This window comes from Oratosquilla oratoria, chromosome 31 (genome assembly GCF_046742065.1).
Source record: "Oratosquilla oratoria isolate Oo_2021 chromosome 31, ASM4674206v1, whole genome shotgun sequence".
Lineage (NCBI taxonomy): Eukaryota > Metazoa > Arthropoda > Malacostraca > Stomatopoda > Squillidae > Oratosquilla > Oratosquilla oratoria.
In genome coordinates this window covers 47,609,432-47,636,783 of record NC_134807.1, presented here as the reverse complement: position 1 = coordinate 47,636,783, position 27,352 = coordinate 47,609,432, and the positions used below count along the sequence as shown (strand labels likewise).

At 38.8% G+C, this 27,352-nt stretch overlaps 1 protein-coding gene across 2 annotated transcripts in view; it reads left to right on the top strand.

Annotated features, from left to right (window-relative positions):
* The first annotated feature begins 1,662 nt into the window (after positions 1–1,662).
* Positions 1,663–27,352, top strand: part of mesh (sushi domain containing 2 mesh) — a 104,094-nt gene continuing 78,404 nt past the window's right edge. For both annotated transcript variants that reach the window (XM_076213546.1, XM_076213545.1), the window contains exon 1: positions 1,663–2,099. In XM_076213546.1, coding sequence (XP_076069661.1) covers positions 1,952–2,099 — 148 coding nt within the window. In that variant the 5' untranslated portion in view covers positions 1,663–1,951. The remainder of the gene's footprint in view (positions 2,100–27,352) is intronic.

Below are 27,352 nucleotides of genomic sequence, written 5' to 3'. Positions count from 1 at the left end.
ATAACTGCGCCACGAGTTGTGTGTGTGTTTGTGTGTGTGTGTGTGTGTGTGTGTGTGTGTGTGTGTGTGTGTGTGTGTGTGTGTGTGTGTGTGTGTGTGTGTGTGTGTGTGTGTGTGTGTGTGTGTGTGTGTGTGTGTGTTCACCTAGTTGTATTTACCTAGTTGTATTATACGGGAAGGGAGCTATGCTCGTAGTGACCCGTTTTTGTATCTGTCACCATCAAGTTATTTTCTTAAAATCTTGAATAGTGTTTACACACTGTTTCTTTGTTTACTTTGTTCCAAGTATCTATCACTCTGTGTTGGAAGCTATTTTTTCAGATCTCTTCTGTAATGATCTTTTTTTTAGTTTCTTTTCGTGTCCTCTTGTTTTTCCATTGTCCCATTTCAACAAGTCATTTTTATCTATGATTTCCATTCCCTTCATAATTCTATAGATAGTAGGTCTCCTCTTTCACTTTTTTGTTCCAGAGTTGGTAATACCAATTTGGACAGTCTTGGTTCATATGTCATTTTGGAAAGAGTTGGTGCCAGTTTTGTTGTTGCTCTTTGTATTCTTTCTAATTTTTTTATATTCTTTTTAGTACTAGGTGTCCATAGTGTTGCTGCGTACTCGAGTTTTGGTCTTATTAGTGTATTTATTTATTTATTTATTTTTTTTGGCCATTTTCTCGTCCAAATAGGCAAATGCTACTTTTATTGACCTCAATAAATTGTAGGTTTCTCCGACTATTTTATTAATATGCTTATCCGGTGTCAAGTCTTTGCTGATCATCACTCCCAGGTCTTTTTCCGAGCTTACATTTTTTACCTCTTCTTCACCAATTTTATCATCTCTCGATATTCTGTTTTCATTTTTTCCAAATTCCATTATACTACATTTCTTGATATTGAATTTCACTTCCCACCTTTGAGTCCATTTTCAGATCTTGTCCAAGTCTTGTTGTAATGAGTTGCAATCCTCCTTAGTTTTTACTTTCTTTAGTATTTTTGCGTCGTCTGCAAAGAAATTCATATAACACTACTCCTTCATCCATGTCATTTATGTATATGGCAAACATGATCGGGGCCAGTACTGATCCCTGCGGGACACCACTTTTCATGTGTGTGTCTGTGTGTGTGTGTGTGTGCGTGCGTGTGTGTGCGTGCTTGAATCAATTCGCGTATTTGGCAAAAGAAATATTTCTTCAATAATGTACTTATTTCAGGATTGTAGGTGCTGCAGTTAATCATTGGTAGATGTGCATATCCGTGTCAGAAAATGGTTTACTCAGGACTATGAGAAAGTCGTTGATAAGGATCGAGGTCCTACACGATAAGAGATAAGGAGGTACGGGGAGAATTGACAGACGCCCACGTAAGAAGGTTGAACATAGCGTGGGTGGTATAAGCGGAAGTAGATGGATGCCTTTAGCACACCTACAAACACACCCACCCACACCCACAAACCTTCCAGAAAAGTGAGGGTGGAATAAAACGATCGTTTCAGCGCACCTCAGTCAGACTGAACATTTCTACTTTCAAATTATGTTCCCGGAACATTCCCAGAAAATGGGATGGAAGCATGTAGCCTCACCCGGTTGAAGAGCTTGTCATTGGTTGATACGATAAGCCTTATCTACGCCGATAAGATTCAAACTGGGGCCAGGTAGCGTCATCGCTGAAGACAGCCTACCCGCCATTGGGTGAGTCGTGGACCCGTAGCCCCAGTGTAGCTTGTTCGAGTGCGCCATAGATTTTCCAAAAAACTCTCGGGGTAGGAGTTAGCATACGCTCCAGAGGACAACCTGCCTTCCAGTGGCCCGGCAAAAACAAAACAAAAGTGGGAAAGAAAGACCTCGCGGGACTCGATCCGAGAAAGATCGCTGTTCACACGTCGTTAGCGTCCCCTCGAGGGCGTTGAAGTTGGGCAGGATCCAGCACAATAAGATAATCAGAGTTTAAGTTCAATATGGAACTAAGAATCAAGGTCTTGTTGTTACTGCTGATGGGCCTGAACTTGGCTCTGGCAGTAGACAAGGACCATGAGGAGGAAATGCGTCTCAGAAGGATAAGAAAACAGAGGGCGGCAGAAATCATGGAGAGGGAAATATTTTACGGTAAGTTCCACTGATGGCTGATAAGCTCTTCACAATTCATATTAGAGTTGACTGTGCTGCTCTTGATGATATTACTGTACATATACTTTTGAAATGTATTTATGCAAATATATATATATATATATATATATATATATATATATATATATATATATATATATATATATATATATGCGTGAATAAGGGTGAGAGGGGATGTAAGGAAAAACTAGCGTACTAGATTCCTCAGCCGAGAAGTAGAAATCAGGTTCACTATATTTTCAGTACATCTCTTATCCTCATTCATGTTTTTGTTATGATTTAACACACACACACACACATGCACCTGTACACGGCCCAATAGCGCAGTGGTAGCGTTCGCTATCACTGCTTCAATGGTCAGTGTACGATTCACAACCCCCCACCCCCACCCCCACCCCCAACCCCACAATGCTGATGTAATTTCAGCATCGCTGCGGCATCCCAACTCTCGTGGGCGGGAATAATTGGGTGTGCGAGTGTAAGGTCACAGCATTACCCAGAAATCGGTTATTTGTGAGCTTTGAGCTCTTATGGGAGAGTAATAGCTGTCGATCACGACTCCAACACGTGATCTAAAACCATGGTGAATCACGTGCACATAAGTACACACACACACACATACACACGCATATATGTACATATATACTGTATATCCATATATATATATATATATATATATATATATATATATGTATATATATACATACATATACCAAGGCTTTTTCCCCCTTACCAGGGAGGTAGCCAAAAAGGACAAGGCATAAAATCATATATATATAAATATGTATATATATATATATATATATATATATATATATATATATATATATATATATATATATATATATATATATATATATATATATACACCAAGAGCTTTTTCCCCCTTATAAGGGAGGTAGCCAAGTCTAAATGCAAGTACCCACTCCTACCCATTTCACTCTCACCCTTTACATTCCCATCCACCACCCTTTCCTCCTTTCATCTTTACTCCTCGTGGATAACGAGCCATTCCTGTATCCTGCCCATTGCCCTGGGTTAGAAGCAATGCAGCAAGACACTGCATATCCACAGCAAGGCAGCTTCACTTAATTGGTGACCCCTCCATATCTCCTCAAGCAGAAAAAGAGAAGGGTAGAAATCTCTTTGGGCTACTTCAAAATATCATTCGTGCATAACCACTCCCTACCACACTACCCTTCTCCTTCCTTGCATCATAGCAGTACCTATAGACAACGATTCTAAAATCACCCCTATTGCTTACCTTCTCTCTTCCTTGCTCTACAGACATTCCCCTCCTGCTCAACGCCCCTTTCACCCCACTCGTCCACCTCAATCTGGGTCGTCCCCTCATGTTCACTCCCTCCACAGCCTTCCACACCTCTCTTACTAATATTTCTTCACTCATTCTTTCCATGTGTCCAAACCATCCCAACACTCTTTCATCAGCCCTATCTGCCATATTCTTTTCTACCCCAGCTCTCCTCCTCACCTCTTCGTTTCTAACTCTATCCAACCTTGAAGCTCCTACCACACTTTTCAGACATTTGATCTCAAATATATTTAAATTTTTCTTCTCTGCCTCTCTTAAATTGCAAGTCTCTGCCCCATGCAGTGCTGTTGGCACAATGATCCATTCGCAAATGCCTATTTCTCATGACACTTTTTAATTTCCTATGGCATTTACATGTTTCTCTATGTCTACAATTTACTTCCATCACCACCCCCTCCCTTTCCTGCCATATGCGATCCCTAATACCTAAAGCTGTCCATCTTCATCCAGCATCTCTCCTTTAAAACTTGCTTCCAACTCACTGCCATCCTCTGCCCTTGTACATATCGTCACCTTACTTTTACCCACATTTACCTTCAACTTTCTCCTATCGCATGCCTTCCTATATTCCGTCATTAACTCCTTTAATCCCTCCTCTGACCCTGCCACAAGTGCAGTGTCGTCAGCAAACAACAACTGGCTCAACTCACACTTTTCTCCATTTTCTTTAACCATCTCCAATCCCCTACCCATTACCCTCGCCTTTACTTCCCACACCACCTCATCCATGTACATATTGACCAGCAGTCAAACCTCTTACTCTCTCCATTTTTAATTCTAACACATGCTCCACTACTCTCGTAAAAACTCTTGATTGCCCTTAATAGCTTTCCCTCAGTCCCATATATCTCCAATACCTCCCACAGCGCTTTTCTGAATACCCTGCCTTAAGCCTTTTCTAAATCCATAAAGGCCCTCAAAAAAAAAACATCCTTACCTTTTGCTAAAGCTTTCTAATATATCTGCCTTACCACAAAAACCTGATTCATGCAACCCCCCTTTCCTAAACCGAAACAGTTCCTAGCCAATTACTCCCTCTGTTCCTCTCTTAATCCTCTCAATTAAAACCCTCCCATATGCCATGCCAATTACACTCAATCCTAATCCCTCTGAAACTACTACATTCACAATTGTTCCCCTTTACCTTGTAAAGAGGAACTATATAGTCTTCTGGCACGCTTCTCTCCCTTAGACACACATTCAACCTCACCAGCCAGTCCACTATTACTTTACCTCCCTTTTTCAGACATTAAGTATGATACCCATGCAACCCAGGTGAGGTGCCTTACCTGCTCTTATGATTTTCAAAACTACTTGCACCTCATATTTTCTTACTTCTCCACTTTCCTCTCCCATCACCATCATTTTCTTGGTGTCTCCCACTGCTACCACCAAATCCTCCCTATCCTCTTCCACATTCAACAGCTCTCTAAAATACTCTGCCCACCTTCCCCTCACTGCCTCGTTTTTTATTAACATCTGTCCATCTGTGCCTTTTACCTTTTCTTCTCTACTTGACTCACCTCACCATCTTCTTAATTTCCATCCAAAACATCTTTATATCATTAAAAAAAAAATCTTCCATACTCTTCCCCCATTTGACGTCTGCTCTTCTTTTTGCCTTCTTTATCTGTTGTTTTGCTTCTCTTTTTTTGTACCTCTCATATGTGTCTCTCGTTCAACTTTGTAACCAATCCCTGAATGCTCGCTTCCCTCTTCTACTACCTTCTTCACTTTATCATCCCACCACTCACTACCCTTCCTTCTATTCCTTCCCATCCTCCTTGTTCCACATACCATCTTTGCACACCTTATCACTCCCTCCTTGAAACACCCTTATTCCTCCTCCAGACCTATTTCTGATCTATCCTTCACCACCTCCTATACTTCTATCAGCCTCTCCTAGACATCATGCTCCTTTTCTTTCTCATTTAAACAGTTTAAACTAAGCATCTCCCTACCTTCTGCCCTTTTCCTCTTTCTCCACCTATCCTCCATTCTCAACCTACCTTCCACTATAAAATTATCTGATATTCCCCCCCTCTCTCCTAAGAACACCGACATCCGTAATTCTTCATACTCTTTCTCTGGATACAACTACATAGTTCATTAATGCCTTATCAACCACCCTTCCATCCACCACCCTCTCCAATGTATACTTATATTTGACCTTTTTCCTAAACACTGTGAACTCTCTGTCTAAATACATCTCCACCATTAACTCTCTACTATGATTTTTACCTGGCATTCCACACTTCCCAACCACTCCGTCTATTAGTTCATCCCCTACCCTAGCAATAAGATCTCCCAAAACCACTACATTAACATTCCTCCCAAAAGTCTCTAAGCAAAAAGCCACCTCTAAACTCTTCTCACTACCAACCCCATGTGTGATTACAAAGACCTACATCTCCCTTTCCAGTTTCACCTCCATCCACATATATGCATATGTATATATGTACACACACACACACACACACACACACACACACACACACACACACACACACACACACACACACACACACACACACACACACACACACACACACACACATATATATATATATATATATATATATATATATAAATATATATATATATATATATATAATGACCGTGATGGGCGAGGAAAATGGAGGATAAATAAGGAAAGAGGAAGTGAAGGCAGCTGTTAAGATAATGAGAACAGGTAAGGCACATTGGTTGGATGGATGCCATGCAGAATGTCTGAAAAATGGAGGTAGAGTGGTGGTGGACTGGTGTGGTGAGGTTATCTAATGTTAGCTGGAGAGAGAGTAGAGTACCGGAGGACTAGAGGAGTGCCTGTATAGTTCCACTTTACAAGGGAAAGGGGGACAAGTGTGAGTGTAGTAGTTTCAGAGGGATCAGCTTAAGTGTAGTTGGGAAGGCTTATAGGAGGTTCTTGATTGAGTGGATTAGGAGAGGAACAGAAGGAGTAATTGGTGAGGAACAGTGTGGGTTTAGGGCAGGTAGAGGTTGTGTAGATCAGATTTTTGTGGTAAGACAGATATGTGAAAGAGCTATAGGAAAAGGTAAGGATGTATTTTGGGCTTTTATGGATCTGGAAAAGGCTTATGACAGGGTAGATAGGAAGGCACTGTGGGAGGTACTGCAGATATATGGAAAGCTGTTAAGAGCAGTCACGAGTGTTTACGAGAGTAGTAGAGCGTGTGTTAGGATTAGAAATGGAGAGAGTGAGTGGTTTGAGATAAAAGTAGGGCTTCGTCAGGGATGTGTTATGTCGTCCTGGCTGTTCAATTTACACATGGATGGGGTGGTGCGAGAAGTAAATGCAAGGGTAGTGGGTCAGGGATTGGAGATGATAAAAGAAAACGGAGAAAAGTGGGAGATGAGCCAGTTGTTGCTTGCTGACGACACTGCGCTTGTAGCAGGATCAGAGGAGGGATTGAGGAAGTTAGTGACAGAGTTTGGGAAGGTGTGTGAAAGAAGGAAGTTGAAGATGAATGTGGGTAAAGCAAGGTGATGAGATGTACAAAGGGAGAGAGTGTCAGCTGACTGGAAGTGAGTATTAAGGAGAGAGACTGGAGGAAGTGGATAGTTTTAGATACTTGGGTGTGAATATGGCAGGAAACGGAGGAGTGGGAGTGGAGGTAGAATGTAGATTGAGAGAAGCGAGCAAATGCCTTGGTGGATTAAAAAGTGTAATGAGAAATAAACTTGGGAATAGATGCTAAGAGGAGATTGTATGAAGGAGTGATTGTGCCGACAGCACTGTACGGGGCAGAAACACGAAACGTAAGAGATGAAGAGAGAAGGAGTTTGAATGTGTTTGAGATGAGGTGTCTGAGAAGTATGATGGGGGCTAGGCTAGATAGAGTGAGAAATGAGGTGGTAAGGAGAACAAGGGTGGAAAGAGAATTGGGAGATAGGGTTGATGAAAGAGTATTGAGATGGTTTGGACACACAGAAAGAATGAGTGAAGAAAGATTAGTAAATGAGGTGTAGAAGGCAGGGGTGGAAGGAGTGAACATGAAGGGGCGACATAGGATGAGATGGATGGATGTGGTAAAAAGGGGCATTGGGAAAGAAGGGAATGTCTGCTGAGGAAGGACGGGAGAGGACAGAAGATAAGGGTGAATGGAGAAGGGTTGTGAATGGATGATGCTGTGATGCACGAGGGAGAGTGGATGGGGGATAGGGGGTGAGGGAGTATGTATGAGAAATAAATTGACGCAGGCCGAAGGGATTTCTCCCCGTCTTCTTTTCTGCATGAGGGGACGGAGAGGGGGGTCGCCGATTTAATGAAGCGGCCATGCTGTGGATGTTCTGTGCCTTACGACACTGCTTTTGACCCAGGGCAGTGGACAAGATGCAGGGATGACCCTTCATCCAGGAGGTGCCAAGATAAGAGGGAGGGTAGAGGGCAGTGGAACACGTTACCAGTGCTTGTAGTGACTTAACCACTACACCATCAAGAGAGATAATATATATATATATATATATATATATATATATATGTATATATATACAAGCACCCGGACCTGGCTTCGCCAGGTGTGCTTGGCCTACGGCGTAGCTCGCTTCGCTTCGCTTGGCAATATTTCGTAAAGATTCTCTTAGCAATATTTCGTAAAGATTCTCTTGGTAATATTTCGTAAAGATTCTCTTGTTAACATTTGGTAAAGATTCTCTTGGCAATATTTCGTATTTCTCATTAATATTTCGTAAAGATTCTTTTGTCAGAATTCCGTAAAGATTCTCTTTTTCTTGTTAGCACCACTTTCTTTTTCCATGGTAATATTAGTGTTTCCGGTGATGACTCATTTCCGGGTTGGGCCTTGCGTAGGAGGTTGGAAGGTTTAGAGAGAAATATTTTTTATGTTAGTGGAGTGGAGATTCTCTTGGCAATATTTCGTAAATATTCTCTTAGCAATATTTCGTAAAGATTCTCTTGGTAATATTTCGTAAAGATTCTCTTGTTAACATTTGGTAAAGATTCTCTTGGCAATATTTCGTAAATATTTTCTCATTAATATTTCGTAAAGATTCTTTTGTCAGAATTCCGTAATTCCGTTTTTATGTATATAGATTCTCTTGGCAATATTTCGTAAAGATTCTCTTAGCGTTATTTCGTAAAGATTCTCTTGGTAATATTTCGTAAAGATTTTCTGAGTCTGAGTAAGATGTGTCCCCGGGAGTTAGTGTTTCCGGTGATGACTCATTTCCGGAGTAGGAGGTTGGAAGGTTTAGAGAGAAATATTTTTTTATGTATATATATATATACATACATATATATATATATATATATATATATATATATATATATATACATGATTTCAAGAAGTCTACAGCGACAATGGGGTTGTTGAGCTTATATTGAAGCTTTAATTTGTCTCGTGCAACAATTTTCTGTGCTGGTTCCAAATAGCTGAGAAGGTGTCCAAAAGACATACCACCTCCAGAATGGCGCCATCAAAACACACATGATAAAAGAACACAAAACCACCATCACCAGACAAAAACTAAACGAAAACACTAAAATAATTTACAAAGCTCACGACCCCCTTCGCCTTAAGATGGCCGAAGCAGTGAACATTTACATCGAAAAACCTTCCATTAACATCCAACTCATGCCCACAACCACACTCCCAAGGAGTAGACGCACATAACACAAACAATAACACCCATTTCCACAATCCACAAGAAAATTGCTAATTCCAAGTACGCAGCGCTACGGATCACGGCTATAGGCAATGACCTCTCCCAGTGTTCGGCCAATGTACGGCCTGTATATAAACCTATGTAATCAAAAAAAAAAAAAAAAAAAAAAATATATATATATATTTATATATATGTATATACATATATATATATATATATATGTATATACATATATATAAAATAAATGGAAGCAGGTGTGACTCACCCTATTACTTAGATTAGATATAAATTAAAATAAGAACTTAAACCAAGAAACTTAATTAACACTCACGGCACTTTGCCACTATATAGACACACCTGCTCCCAACTCATGTAATTAATTATTATAAATTGTTCAAAATGAAGGAAGGACTTGTATCCAATTAAATCAATAACATCACAATAAATTAAAACCATATTCAATACCTAAAGACAAATAAAAATATACAACAGAAAACAAGTCCTTCCTTCATACCATATATGTATGATTAGCTAGCTAGGGAATTTTTGATTAGAGTATAGATAGGATGACCGTTAACGTTTTAATAACACCATGCAAGTGGGTCCGCCCAACACTTTCACACTCACACTTCCTTCACTTTCTAAACTTTACCTTCACCTATCACCCCCTCCCCCCCCTCTTGCTCCCACACCTTCTCACTCACCTGTCAATACTTATTATTATTATTATTATTATATAACATTGTAATTCAGGATTCGAGCAGAAGACACCACGGCGTACAGACGTGTAAACGCTACCTCCGCACACCGTGAACTCCAGCTACGAAAATTCTCTATACCGTTACCCGAGCCAAGGCACTCTCTTCGCCTCTCGCTCTGACGGTCCATGCCCTTATAACCCCCTTTCGACTGAGCATAGCCCGTGTGGTCTTTAAAACTTGCTCAGTCGACTGATGGGGAAGGGAACCCCCCTCCCAGTCTCCCGCTACTAAAGCGGAACTGGCATAGGCCTCAATTTCCCCGGCGACCTAGTAGTCCATACGTTGCGAGAACACACTCGGGCACCAGACAACGCAGCCGCTTTCCTTTAACCGCCGCTAGCCATAAACACTCGCGAGCATAGACCGTACCCCCTGCGACCCCCCCCTCCCCCCTCCCCCTTACCATTTTCTCTGTTTTTTCTTCTTCTTTCTTACACAATAACTAACACACACACACATCAACAAACACCTCACACACTTAAAAGCCCAACGCGCTTCGGCGCGATGAGCAGAATAAATATTCGAGAAAACCGGCCCAATGCCGGCCAGAAGAAACGGACCACCATATGGAAACTTCTTTCAAAACTCGAAATCTCCATCCAAATGCTCCACACAAATGGAACCCAACACACCGCCATTGCAGAAGACCGGACCATAGAGGAACTGACGAAGAAAACAATCAAGAATGCCTTTGCTAAAGAAGGACTGGACATCATCGACCCCCCCGAACTCAACGCCAAAAGGACCTTGATAATAAGACAAGTATATGGACATATTCACGAAGAAGACACGGAGACAATCAAGACGGAACTGGAACGACACAACGAATATATGAAGATAAACATAATAAAACTACCAAACACCAAAACTATTATCAAGGTCAAAATGGAAAACTCTACAATGGTAAAGAAGAGCCTAGAAACCGGAATACTCATGTTCAGCCAGTCTTCCCCCCCCCCACACTCAAACAGGAAACTTACATACACCTACCCCAATGCCCAAGATGCTATTCATACGACCACACTCTCAAACACTGCACACAACCTTCCACATACACAATTTGCTCAGGATGTTGCTCACTGGAACACCGCATCAATAACTGCCATAATGCTATTAAGAAATGCATTGCTTGTGGCCTTAACCATCCGACCTACGCCGCCAGATGCCAAGTGAGAAAATATCTCATCAAGAAGAAGATACAAGAGAACAGAGAGCAACAAACACACACACACTCCAACAATACATACGCAAACATAGCCACAGGAAACACTGCTCAGTCATCCCCCACACCGACACCCAACCCTATAACCCTCAAGCACCTAACTGTCATAAACACAGCAATCATACACGCCAACATAACCGAGGCAGCAATACCTGGAACATACCAACAGACAATTGATGAATTTTACAAAGCAAATGGACTCCCCACAGTCATAATCCCACCCTCTGTCATCAAACCCACAGCCATACTAAACATGATAAACAACACGACCCACACCCAATCACAACCAGAAGCAATGGAAACGGAGGAACAAAGAAATAAAAGGCCACACAACACAGAACATACATCAGAAACAGAACAACCCACAAAGACAAAGAAAACAGACCACAACACAGAAACAATACAAATAATAACACCCAACACAACAAACATGACAGACGAAGAAATCCATCAAAACGTACACACACTCCTACAAAACAAAAAGATCAAATACATTTACACCAAGGAAATGCCTGAAGAGACTGTAGACACCTTGATAACACAAAAACTAATTGGCCTGACCAAAGCCCCTATACAAAGACTGACTGAGACAAAATACAAAAAAAAAAAAAAAAAAACACAACAGGGATACTACGACATTCGTAAACACAAACCAACAGACACACCTCACTGGACAGTCAACAGCCAATAAATCAAGCACACATGAACACAATACACATACTACAACACAACGTACAACACTGGACATTCCAAAGAAGAAACCAACTAAGCAACCACTACCTAACACAAACACTAGACATTATATTAGTCAATTCAATAGGGAAACACACAGTTAAAATATTCAACTACAACACACACACACAAAACACTTACAACCCAGGAATAGCCATAGCCATAAAACAAAACATAAAATACAAACTATTAGACGACTTTGATGAAGACATGTTAGCCATTGAAATACACACAAACAAAGGACCCATAATCATAGCCACAACATACCTCCCACCACGAAGACCATACCTACCAACACAAGACATAATGAAAATCACACAAAAACCACACCCAACATACATCATAGGAGACTTTAATGCAAAACACAAAACACTAAAACACACATACAACAATCACGTAGGAAAAAGCATTCACCAACTAATAACACAGAACCACCTCACCTTCCTCGGCCCAGACTTCCCAACAAGCATTACACACACCGGAACAAGCAACCCAGACATGATATTCACCAACCGACACCACCACCTCACATACAGAATACACCCAGGCACCATAACTTCATCAGATCACATACCACTACACTTCACACTATCCACCACAGCGATCACTATCCCCACACCACCTAGATTACTATATAAAGAAGCAGACTGGAAGAAATTTAAAACAATACTAGAAACAACAACAGAAGAATACAACAACACAGAAACACAAACCAACACAAACACTCAAATGAAAGACACAAAATACATAGACGACAAAATAGAAAACTGTTACAAATTATTACACAACGCAATCGCACAGAGTATACCTACAACACACCACAAACAACTACCCACCCCAAAAACATCTAAAACACTAAAACAATTAATATGGAAGGCAAACAGCATAAAAAACAAAGCCATAGGAGAAAACAACTGGACTCCACACACAACACAAACAATTAAATAATTACACACACAAATACTAGAAGAATACAAAAGAAACTACGAAGAGACATGGAACAAATTAATATCAAACATCAAATTCAACCCCAAAAAAACCACAAGACTTCTGGAACACAATTAAGAGACTACAAGGATCCAACACTAACACTTCACCATACATAACACATAACAACGACAAACTACACGATGCCAAAGACAAAGTAAACTCATTCAGACAAGTATGGCAAAACATTTTTCAGATCACACCGGAAGAAAACACACAATTTGACACAAACCATGAAACAAAAATACTCACATACATAACACAACACCACCAACAAACACAACCTTACGCAAACATAGACTTAAACAGACTAGACACTGATAACTACATCGGACGACCCATACAACTAGAAGACGTTCAAAACATAACACAATGTAACACATGTTTTGTTTATTTGTATTTTTTCATGTTTATATATGTATTTCGTGTCACTGAATCCAAATATTACATTAGTTTTGACATAACATCGATATTTCTTTATTTATTCTTGATTTTATATTTTATTGTTATATACGCAACCTTTCTCTACAGTAGTTAATTGATTCAATCTACTTTAGCATTCTAAGGATAATTATACAACATCTAGTCTTTTTTTCATAATATGAAGTGTATTTAAGAGCTACAATATTAGTAAGAACAAAATAAACAACACAACTTTGCACTGCAAGTGTTTTGATGACTCTTCTCATGATTAGAAGTGCTTTGACGATCGAGATTTTCTAGAATGCATGCTTTCGTCTTTTCTGACTAGTGACCATATGTAATCTCCCATCATAGCAGTATTCCATCGTCCTTGATATCTTCTTTCCATAGTTGCGATATCCTGATGAAATCTCTCGCCATGCTCCTCACTGACAGCCCCAAGTTTTCGGGGAAGAAATCTAGGTGAGAATGCAAGAAATGTATCTTCAAGGACATACGACAACCAAGTTTCCTGAAATTCTCAATAAGCTTTGCCACTATTTGTTTATAATTAGGGTTCTTGTGATTTCCTAGGAATCCACGAACTACATCACGAAATGAACACCAAGCTTCTCTTTCAACTTTCGTCATCGCTCTTTCCAGTTTCTCCGACTTCAACATTTTGTTTACCTGGGGTCCAACAAATATACCACCCTTGAGCTTAGCCTCAGATAGCTTGGGAAACATGAGACAAATTTCTTGGAAAGTTTCGCCTCCAAAATCCAAAGCCTTCACAAACTGTTTAATTAACCCTAGCTTGATATGAAGTGGGGGTAATAAAACTTTTTTTCGAATCTACTAGAGGCTGTCTGAGAACATTTAACATTCCTGGCTGCAGTTCAACTCTTGGGGGCCAATAGACTTTATCATAATGATCATCATCAGCCCTGCTGTCCCATAAACAAAGAAAACAGGAATACTTTGTGTATTCCCCTTGTAAGCCAAGCAAAAAGGCTAGCATCTTGAAATCACCACAAACATCCCATTTGAATTCAGCATAATTGATTTTTTCAAGAAGCTGTTTGACATTATGATAGTTTTCTTTCTTCTGTACTGAGTGTGCAAGAGGCAAAGATGGGTTTTTATTTCCATTGTGGAGCAATACTGCTTTGAGACTTCGTGTTGAGCTATCTATGAACAGTCGCCATTCTACAGGATCATGTTCGAGTCCAAGGGCTGCAAACAAACCAGTAACATCCTTACAATAAAACATATCACTAAAGTCATAGTAAATTTTAAATTCTTCATGTCGTTTCCGGTACACAGATGTCCTGCAGTCTTCTCCTAGTAGATTCCATTCTTTCATCCTTGATGTAAGAAGCTCAGCTCCTGACTTAGTAAGACCTAAGTCTCTGATTAAGTCATCTAGCTCACTCTGACTTGGAAAGTGAGGCTCCGAAGTCGTTCTTGGTGCGAAATCTTCGTCTCCCATTTCATGGCTGCTGCTACCTGCTGACCCTTCAGATGAAATTTCCATTGCATCTTCCATCTGGAAAGAAAGAAATAACTAAATATAGCAACTTCAACAAAGACGAATAGCATTAGTATTCCATATATCTTTAGGAAAGTGAATGTATATTAAGTACTTAATATTGAAGTTAATTAAAAGTAAAGAGAGTATGATAAAAATAAACTTGCATTTTCTGGTGGTTGTGGTACTGGTAAGCTATCATCATGTGGGACAGGTGCTCTAGATGATGGTATGTCTGGATACTGCAGAGCTTGTCTTCCTTTCACTTTCCTGTACTTCGTCACATCAATCATACAAAAGTAGCAGTCGTCGTGATGGTTCTTCGGCTCTCTCCATATTCTAGGAATGGCCAAAGGCATTGCCCTTCCTGTACCTCTCAGCCATCCTTCTAGAGTAGATCGGCAGCTTCCACATATCACATGAGGTGCCCATGGCTTGTCCTGGTCACCCATGGGCATTCCGAAATAAAGTCTGTACGCTATCCACACTTTAGCACCTCTCACGATCATATGTAGTACTTGTTTTTTCCCAATATAATAACCACACACATAGCAAAATGTATCAGGAGAATTTTCACATCCTCTAGTAGCCATCTTAACAGGTAAATAGTTCAGTCATTAATCTGAAAGAGAAAATTAGATAAACATTTAGTAGCAGACCACATAATAATTCCAAAATATACATGGTAACATTGAAATTATATGTATTTCTATAACGGTCGATGATACAGAAAAAATAATTGCATATTTGAAATCAGCAGGAAAAATGGATTATTAAACTCTAAAAAAATACAATAAACAAAACTTTTGAAAAATAATGTTACGTTGTGTAATCAAACACACTAAAAGCAAAGCCCCAGGACAATCAGGCATAACGAAACAAATACTTGCACACTTACCAAAAACAACAATACAACTACTCACAGATATATACAAAACAAAACAAAGACACCACACAAATACAAAACTACAGACCCATATCACTACTAGAAACACCTGGAAAAATAGACGAAAGACTAATCACAAACAGACTCATGGCACACTTACACGAACACATGTTAAACCCAAACCAACACGGATTCACACCTGGCAAAGGAACACACACAGCACTCGCCATTATATATGAAACAATCGCAGACGCACAAAGACACAAACATGCATATAACATAATATCACGCGACATATCCAAGGCCTTCGACAAAGTATGGCACGAAGGCCTTAAATACAAAATACTTCAAACACACCTTCCAGACACCATCACGAAAACACTGTGTAGCTTCCTAAACAACAGAACAGCAAAAATAAAAATGAACCACTACATAGAACCAGCCTTCCCTCTCCAAAGCGGAGTTCCTCAAGGAAGTGTTCTCTCTTCAACACTGTTTAACTTATGCACATCAGAGATACCACCACCTTCACACGGAAGCTACACTATACAATACGCAGACGACGTCACACAGATAATTAATCACATACCCTAACACTACAGGAAAACACATGCTTGCCAGAAAGACAACACGAAATCAACAAAATTAACACATACGAAAAATAATGGAAACTATCTACAAACACAAACAAATTCCAACTACTAGCCATCTCAACACACCAACCAGCACCAATAAAAATAAACAACAACATAATACCATACGATAAACAAGCACACATCCTAGGCCTCACCATCAACACACAAGGAATAAAACACCACATCAAAAACAGAATACAGATCACAAAAAACACACTCAATAGACTAAGACGCTTCAGAGGACTAACAACAAAAACACAAATAAAACTATACAAAACACTAGCACGACCACAACTGGAATACCCCCCCCCCCCAATAATCACAGTCACAAGCACACACACAAACATCAAAAACATGCAAACTTTACAAAACAAAACATTAAGGAAAATACTAAAACATAAACCACCATACCTAGAAACACAAAAACAACTCCACAAAACAACAAACATAGAAACAATACACTCAAGACTCATAAGACTAAGCAGTAAAGCATGGAATAACATATTAGAATATAACATAATACCCCCACCTCCACATTCGTCTAAAGTCTATACCATCAGCTTCTTTCGAAAAAACGAGGAAATTTCATTCAGGGCTGCAAGACACTCGTAAAATATATGTAAATACAGAGTGGCCCAGAAAGATGTATCCATTTGTGATAAAGTAGCATTTATTGTTAAAAGGAAAACTTTACCACTTTTTTTTTTTTTTGATAGACCTGTGTGGTGCAAGTTTTTCCCCCATATACCACTATTTTGCGAACACAGCTAAATAGTTTGTAATGTGCCCGACTAAAAATAATAAAAATGAGATAAGATTGGTTGGAAAATGTTAACTAAGCGTGTATAAAATACAAATTTTACTGTGCGTCTGTAATCCCAGCTATAATTTGCGAATGTGAAATTTGGAAGTTGGCGAAGGAGATGGCGACAATATTGAGGAGTTCATGTAGGACAATGGTGAGACATGTGCTGGGAATATCACTGAAGGACAGGAAGAGGGCAACTTGGGTGAGGAAGGAGACTAGAGTAATTAATATCGTAGACAAAAATGTGGAAAGTGGAAGTGGGCAGGTCAGACAGATAGCTACAAGAGAGGATGGCAGATGGAGCAATTGTGTTACTTGCTGCATGCCACGGGAGCAAGTGCAGAAGAGGGAGACCAAACAAAACGCCCTCCGGAATGGTTTTCTCGTGCAAGTCGTTATAGGAGATATTTCCAGAGGTTCTCCTACAAAGAATATATCTCACTAGTAAATAAACTCAGCGATATCAACTCAGTCACCCACGGTGAGTGACATCCCTGTAAATCGGAGTCATGTGGCATTCTTTTATGATTGGAGACTGATCTAAAAAAATTAAAATAGAAAATAAATAAATTGATTAATTAATAAATAAAAATCCTACTGGCCCTCAGTTCTGCTACTGCCCTCCTTAAATGTATTTCTCCTTTTTACCAGGTCCTGTATGACTTCGCCCCTTCGGTGCGATATTGTCCCCAAGAATAGATGAGTCGGCTATTGCCGACAGTGCCAGTACCAATACGATAAACTCGGTATCGTCGTATAATCACTAACACTTGCATGAGGTATCTCTTCTAATTTTATTTTTCCATTTTCTGAGAAACAGGTGATATGACAGGAAAATGTTTCATGAATCACGTCATCTGGTGGTGGTGGGCAGAAGCAGTAGCAGGGGATGGAGTGCTTGGCTAAGACGTCTTTGCCTGCATGTACACTGTGCTGTGCGTGCGTGCGTGTATCTATTCACCTTGGTCTTTTACCTTGGTCTTTGGATCACGTGTTGGACTCGTGATGCGTGTGTGTATGTGTGTGTGTGTGTGTGTGTGTGTGTGTGTGTGTGTGTGTGTGTGTGTGTGTGTGCATGTGTGTGTATGCATGAGAGCACACACACACACACACACACACACACACACACACACACACACACACACACACACACACACACACACACACACACAGACACACACACTCACACACACACACACACACACACACACACACACACACACACACACACACACACACACACTATCACACATACACACACATACACACACACACACACACACACACACACACACACACACACACACACACACACACACACACACACACACACACACACACACACACACTTACACTCACACACACACACGCACACTCACACATACACACACACACACACACACACACACACACACACACACACACACACACACACACACACACACACACACACACACACACACACACACACACACACACACACACACACACACACACACACACACACACACACACACACACACACACACACACACACACATGTGAGTGTACACATTGCCACCAATCCATGAGAGCACTCATTTCTTGCGAACGAGGTACAAGAGCCAGCAAATGTTTGTTTTCTGAAGCTTCGTTAGGCCAGTGACCAAAGAGGAGTATGGTCCTCAGACCAGGAGTAGGAGGAGGACGAGGAGAAGAAGGAGGACGAAGAGGAGGAGGAGGAAGAGGAGGAGGACGAGGAGGAGGAGGAGGAGGAGGAGGAGGAGGAGGAGGAGGAGGAGGAGGAGACCATCTGGCCGTGACTAAGTTGAGGATTGATTGCGCAGAAGCACGTTACAGTGTTGATGCCCCGAGTCACTTGTGCTAAGTTTTCACAAATTCGACATGGCTCAGCCCAGAGCTGCTGGTACAGTACATGAGCCAATAAGAAGAAAAAAAAGTTCCACTCTGAGATAAGCACAGCTGATAAAGCGACTTCTCCTTATCTTTGAACGTGTTGAAAGCCATCTACCCACTCACCGCAGAAGATGAATCTACCGTACGTCAGGCTGGATTGATTCTTAAGTACCAATTCTTGAAGGCAATGGCAAACCGATTATTGTTTACCAGTGCTTGAAATGTGTGGTAACAATTGCTTGGAAGTAATACTAACTCCAGTGTCTGAAAGTAATGGTAAACAAGTTTTGGTACACCAGTACTTGATTGGTATGGTACCGGTGCCAGAAAGTGGTGGCACTAGTACTTGTAAGTAATGCTACCAGAGTTTGAGAATTATGGTATCAGCATTTGAAAATAATAGCGTCAGTGTTTGAAAGTAACGGCGGTGAACGATCATGTAACATTACTGGGGAAACGACTCAATCACGCGATGCAATTTAACCTCGAGATTCTTGTACGCCGTTGTTCAATAACGTTCACCACATGTCCCGTCTCTTGTAACACAAACTACTACATCGTTAAACATTAACAACGGAAGTTAAGATCGTTAAAATTACAGGTTCTTACATATATTCTTTTTTTCTATTATTGTTCCCATTGTGTCGTATTTGCCTAATTTTGCCATTCTCTCTTCACGGAGCTATCGCCAACTGGCAACGAAACATCGTCCGTCTCTCGCCGACATAACAAGCTCTTCCAAGCATGCCATGGGCTTTAGGAAGTAAAGAAATATTCTTTCATTTAACTATTAATCTATCTATCAGTAAATTTATTAATCAATTAATTTATTGAATTAATAATCTATCAAATTATTCATTTACTTAAAGGGAAATCCCATCCAGCAAATCTACTTACTTATCTACGATGATTAGAGAATAGGTTCACCGACCAATTTGAAAGGAATTACAAGAAGAACAATGACCAACTGATATTTTTTTCTACAAAAGAACTACCTTCCTACCTACTTTGGTAAATAGCTATCACCGGCCGGCCTGATAAGGCCTTGGTGAATGAGATTTCCAGTCTTCAGCCAGAACCGGAAGTGCTTCAGATAGTACTCGTGTGTATGTATGTGTCATATAATTGCATCATCTTGAGTCACGTTTTTGGCCCTGGAGGAGGTCCAGCTGTAAAAGGAAGACATTTCCGGGGCCTCGGTCTCTCGTCAACCCTCGTGCCGGGCTAATGTCGGCGCTTTCATGGATTTTGTTGTGGCTGACGCCAGGCGATTTTACTCAGAGAAACCTTCTATACTGTCCATGACCATTTCAACATTCTGGTTAGCAGGGTAATTCCTTCGAATGAATGAAATCCCATGGGTGCAGCCAGGACAAATCCATAAATCATGAATATCAGAAAAAAGTCAAGCCGGGTCTTTTGGCTCTGGATCTTACATTGACACAACCCATAAAAAACATAAGAACGTTAGAACGAAGAAAAATGCAATAAACCATAAGGCCTAAAGTGGGTACTTCCATGTCCATTACCACCTATCATCTGTATCCATAAAATTATCTAATCTTTTCTTAAAACTTTAAACTACCAGTTGTTTCAGCGCTCACTACATGACTGCTAAGTCTATTCCATTTGTTAACCACTCTGCTGGCAAGCCAGTTCTTGTCTATTCCCTACTTAGCCTAAACTTGTCTAATTCAAACCCATTACTACGAGTCATGCCCTACTTTCTTAATATGATGACCTTGCCTGCATCAGAATACTTCTATTAGATAGTCTAGCACTCATCGTCTTTCCAGAGAGTGTAAGTTAAAGTACCTAAATCTGTCTTTGTATGGTAAATTTCTAAGGCCTTGTATCACTTTGGTGATTTTCCTCATTCTATAGGATGGAGACCAAAAATGTACCGCATAGTCAAGGGTGGGTCTAACTATCGTCAGATAGAGTTTGATAACTATATCTGCAATATTATTTGTAACCGTCCTAGCAATAGATCGTAATGCCCTGTTAATACTTTTCCTGGCACTAATACATTGTTTCCTGGGTTTAAGGTCAGGACTCACTAACACTCCCAAGTCCTTTTCAAATTCTGTTTTCTCTAATATGGCGTTATCTAAGCTATACATGTTAGCTGGGTTGTGTAATCCTACGTTAAACATACTACACTTCGAGATATTGAAGTCTATTTGCCATTTCATCGATCAAGCAAATAATTTACTAAGATCTTCCTACAGTATCCCAGCATGTTCCCCAGACCTAATATGGCGTTCTATTTTAGTATAATCCACAAACTTACTAACATAACCATTTACTGTATTGTTCAAGTCTTTTATATACAAAATGAGCAATAAGAAACCCAAAAACCAAGCTCTGGGGAATTCCCCTAGATACACTACTCCACTTGGATTTTTCACCGTTTATGGTGACCCACTGTTTTCTCTTATTAATCCATGCTCTAATCAATTCAAACTCTTCTCCTATGCCATGGGCCTTGATTTTATTTAATAGTCTATTATGAGGCACCTTGTTGAACATTTTGCTAGAGGCAAGATATATAGTATTGTAACTATCTTTATTATCTGCTGCTTTTTAGACATTAGTGTAAAAGAATCAGATATCAATTACGCACGACCTACACTTAGTGAACCCATGCCTCTCGATATGATCCCTGATACTATTTGCTATTAATGATTCCAAAATTTTACCTCTAACCGACGTCAAACTGATTGGTATATAGCTGTGCATAGATTTATCACCCTTTTTAAATGCTGGAACAACGTTTGCCTGTCCCAAGAAATAAGCACAAATCTATTGTCAACCGACTTACTAGATACTTCCGTTAACTACTCACAGATTTAAAATTTACACTGAAAAATTTCGTCTTGGCCAGGGGATTTTGTAGCTTTAAGTCTATCTGTTTGACTACATCTTCCTTGCTAATGCTGATGCTAGTTAGTTTATTTCTCTCTTCCCCATTGAAGATCGGGTTGCAGTCAGGTACCATATCTATCTTCTCTTCTGTAAATTCTGAGGGAAAATATTTATCAAATGCGTTTCTCATTTTTCTTCTGAATCTAACAAAACATCCGCGTTGGATTTCAACGGGCCTCCTCGTGACCGTACACGGTAACTAGGATCTTGCTACCCTAGGTTAAATTAGCAGGAGATCTCCCAGCATGTCAGGTCAGGGATATCCTTAGTAATGGTACCATGTAACCCATTATTACCTGCAACATGGTTCGTTGCCTTGCGGTCCATCTATGGGAAAGGGTTCAGGAGTAAACGTCGATGAAAAATCAGAAATTATAGTTCGATAGGCATCGCTTTGGCAACTCCTGCAACGGCGCTAATGACAAACTGTAACAGCTTTGCTGTTCCTTTAGATCCATCAGCGAAGTGGAGAAGGGGTCCTGCAACCTCGGTGACAGCTGGTTCTCCATATTATATTGCCCTGGATTGCGTCGTCGTCATCGTCGTCGGCGTCATCATCATCATCATCATCATCATCATCATCATCATCATCATCATCATCATCATCATCATCATCATCATCATCATCATCATCATCATCATCATCATCATCATCATCATCATCATCATCATCATCATTGTCATCGTCATCATTGTCATCGTCATCATTGTCATCGTCATCATTGTCATCGTCATCGTCATTATCATCGTCATCATCATCATCATCATCATCATCATCATCATCATCATCATCATCATCATCATCATCATCATCATCATCATCATCATCATCATCATTTTCAATGAACGTAGAATTAGCTCATGAATCTTATCCATCAATTATTCTTTATAGTCTTTGAGCATTCAACTGAGATTCCATCAGGCCCAGGTGCTTATCTTACATTTAGTGTTTACAGCAATTTTTGTGTTTCTCGTACATCTTCTTTTATGGCACTCAACACTAGCTCTGTTTTTTTCTACTTCCCCTTCAAAGACGTTTTCTTTGGTGAGTACAAACTAGAGACTTTTATTCATAATTATCGCATCCGTTTTTGCATCCATACTGTGTCGCGCATATATATACAGTATTATATATATATATATATATATATATATATATATATACATATATATATGTATGTATACACACACATTATATATATATGTATATATATATATATATATATATATATATATATATGTATGTATATATATATATATATATATATGTATATATACAGACATATACATATATATATATATACATAATATATATATATATATATATATATTATATATGCATATATATAATATATATATATACATATAAATATATATATACATATGTATATATGTATATATATATATATGTATGTATATATATTTGTATACATACATACATACATAAAATATACATGTATATATATATATATATATATATATATATATATATATTATATATATGTATACCCCAAGAGTTTTTTTTATCTGTACAGAACAAATAATAAGGATAGAATAGGCCCGATTAAAAACGACGAAAATGTCATGATAGAGTCGGAGGAAAAAATTAGTGAGGAATTTAACCAATATTTTCTCTCGGTGTTTACTAAGAAGAGGTTAGATAAGGTACCTGAATGTGATCCAATTTTCAGTGGTAACGAAGAAATTAGACTATCAAATATCAGCATTAGTAAGGTAGAAATAGTCAAACAAAATTTTCCGTGAGTGATTAAAGAGTGTAAATTTGAAATCTGCGACCAGTTAACAGAAATATTTAATAAGTCGGTAGACACTGGTTTTGTGCCTATTACTTGGAGGCAGGCAAACGTTGTTCCTTTTTCAAAAAGGGAGATAAATCGTCTACATGCAACTACAGACCAATCAGTCTGACATCAGTTACAGTTAAAATGCTTGAATCAATAATAGTTAACAGACTTAGAGATCACATCGAGAGACATAATTTGGTTCATGACTCACAGCATGGTTTCTCCATGGGTAAGTTAGGTGTGACTAATCATTTATCTTTTTACATTAACGTATATAAGGGCGTCAGACAACATAGTTACGATGTTATTTACCTTGACTTTAGCAAAGCGCTCGACAGGATGCCCCACCAGAGACTACTAGATAAAATCAAAACCCATGGCATAGAAGGAAAAGTGTTAGAATGGATTAGAGCTTGGATCAGTGACAGAAAACAGAGGGTCACCATAAATGGTGTAAAATCTAAATGGAGGAGTGTTTCTAGTGGAGTTCCCCAGGGCTCGGTTTTGGGTCCCTTAATGGTCATCATGTACATTAACGACTTGGACAATTGGATTAATAGTGATGTTAGTAAGTTTGCGGACGACACTAGAATAGGACGCCTGGTTTGGTCAGGAGACGACGCCGAGACTCTGCAGGATGATCTTAACAAATTGTACACATGGTCTATGAAATGGCAAATGTACTTCAATATCTCAATGTGTAGAATGTTAAACGTAGGGCTATACAACCCCGAAAATAGATAAAGCTTAGATAACACGTTTTTAGAGAAAACTGAGTGCGAGAGACTTGGGAATTCTAATGGGTCCTGACTTTAAATACAGGAAACAGTACATTAGGTTTCATTGCTAGGACGGTTACGAATAGATGTGCAGAGGTAATTAACGAACTCTATCTAGCGTTTGTTATGGGCATGAATTCACTAGAATCAGAAATATAATAGAATCAGAAATTTACCTTAGGAAGGGAGGCTTAGGCACCTTAACTCACACTCTCTGGAAAGACGCAGAGTGTGGGATGATCTAGTAGAGGTGTTTAAGTGGATCAAAGATGTTAACAAGGGTGACGCAAACAAGGTCATCATATTAAGACAACAGGGCAGGACTCGCAGTAATGGATTTAATTTGGGCAAATTTAGATTTAAGAAGGAAATATGTAAAAATTGGTTTACTTATAGGGTGGTAAACGAATGGAATTAGATTTAGCAACCATGTAGTGAGAGCTGACAACGGTTATGCAACTTTATGAAAGGGGATTACAGGTGGTAATAGACATAGAACTGCCTAGTGTAGGCCTATTGGTTTCTTGCAGTCTCCTTCATTCTTATGTTCTTATATATAACTAGGTCGGAAGAAAAAACAAAACAAAAGTATCTATCTATCTATCTATCTATCTATATATACATATATATATATGTATATATATATATATATATATATATATATATAAAATGATAAATACATAAATAAAAATTATGATAATATAAATAATAATAAATAAAGTAAATAGATAATAAACAAACAGGTAAATAGTAAATAATAGTAAATTGACAGATGAAAGTAATAAATGATAACCAAGGAAATAATAATAAACAGATAAATAATAACAAACAAATAAATAAGCTATATAAAATAAATGACAGGCATTACAGCATCTTGCTTAGGTGTTTATCTAAACGAATCTTAAAGCTTCGAACTGAACCACATTGCACTGCCTCTGCAGGAAGTTTATTCCACTCATTAACTACTCATTAACTTCCAAATTAAATCTATTTCCTGACATATTGTCGGATTCTCGTTCAGTGTGAAAATTTTGTCGCTTGCAATGTCAATTCCCTTTAGAATCTTAAAGAACAGTATCAAGTCACCTCGGAGTCTACTTTTTTTTTTTTTTTTTTTTTTTTTTTTTTTTTTTTAGTGAAAACAGACTCATACTTTTTAGTCGATTTTCGTATGATTTATTTTTTATATTTAGGATCAATTTTGTGGCTCGTCGTTGTACTTTTTCAAATCTTTCAATGTCTTTAATGAGATTCGGTGACCATACGCAAACAGCATATTCCAAATATGAACAAACTAACGATTTATATAGCTTGCTAATGAGAGATGGACTTTTGAAATAAAAAGATTGCGCAATCAGTCCTAGAATCATATTTGCTTTCTCAGAGACTGAAATACACTGCTTAGATGATTTGAAATCGTTACTGATAATTATGCCGAGATCCTTTTTACTATCCACTTTTGTTAACGAATTTCCAAATAGTAATCTTACTTACTGTTATTTTTTACCTATGTGCATTACCTTGCATTTACTTGTGTTGAATTCCATTAGCCACTTTTCAGACCATTGCTGTAATTTATCTAAATCTTCTTGAATACCTAATTGGTTTAAGTGATCATTTTTGCCATTCCGCACATTTTTGTATCATCAGCAAATTTGGAGACAATAGATTCTGGTCCGTGATTATATACACTATGAATAAAAATGGCCCAAGAACGGAACCCTGGGAAACTCCACTCGTAACATTTTTCCATCCAGAAGTTTTGCCATTTAGAACAACTCTCTGTTTTCGATTTTTTAAACAATTGCTAGTCCAACTTAATAAGCTACCACTTATTCCGTGTGAAGCTAATTTAGTAAGTAGTCTTTCGTGGGGAACGGTATCAAAAGCTTTTGCAAAGTCTAGATATATTAAATCTATATTGTTTCTTTTGTCATAATTCGGGATGTCTGTGTTGTAGAATTCGAGTAAGTCACGCATGAACGTTTCCGTCTGAATCGATGCTGGCTATCATTTATCAAACAGTTCCTTTCTAAATGATGTTCGATAGCATCTCTGATGACAGTTTCCATTATTTTTCCTACGATTGAAGTTAAGCTTATATATCTGTAGTTATCTGGTTTCTTTTTGTCACTTTTTTGAATATGGGAGTAACGTTAGCTAGCTTTCATTCTCTTGGGACATCTCCGAATATGATGGATACGTTGAAAATAATTTCTAATGGAACAACAATCTCATTCTTTATTTCCTTTAAAATTCTTGGATGCCAACCTCCATGCCCTGGTGTTTTATTAATTTTGAGTTTTTCTATACACCTTTTTTTTTTTTTTTTCTTTTGTTATATTTATCGTAGTAAGTTCACACTAGACTTTTCACAGGTTTTAGTTTGGAGTTCACTTTGAGGAGTTTCGTTTACGAATACTGAACTAGAATAATTTTTTAAAATATCACACATTTCTTCATTTGAATATTCAAGTTAACCGTCAGCAGATAATAGTGGGGCCAATGTGATTCCTAATAACGTTTTCATCTCTAATGTAACTATAGAATTCTTTGGGATTCTCTTTGGGTTTATCAGCGATATTCATTTCGTATTGTCGTTTTAGTTTTTTTATTGTCTTTTTTTTTTTTTTAATCTCTCTGTATCATTACATATCTTTGATAGTCATTAAGTGCACCCGAGTACTTTTATTTCTTATAAGCCTGTCTCTTTCTAGCAATATTTTTTTCAGTTTCTTTGTCGAGCCATTTTGGGAGAGCCCGATTTAGGGGTTGTCTGTCCTTAAACGGGATGTAAGTATGAATCATCATAGTAAGCGTATTTTGAAATATTTCCCACATCTGATCTAGAGGTCCTTCGCTAAATTTGCCTCCCAATCTG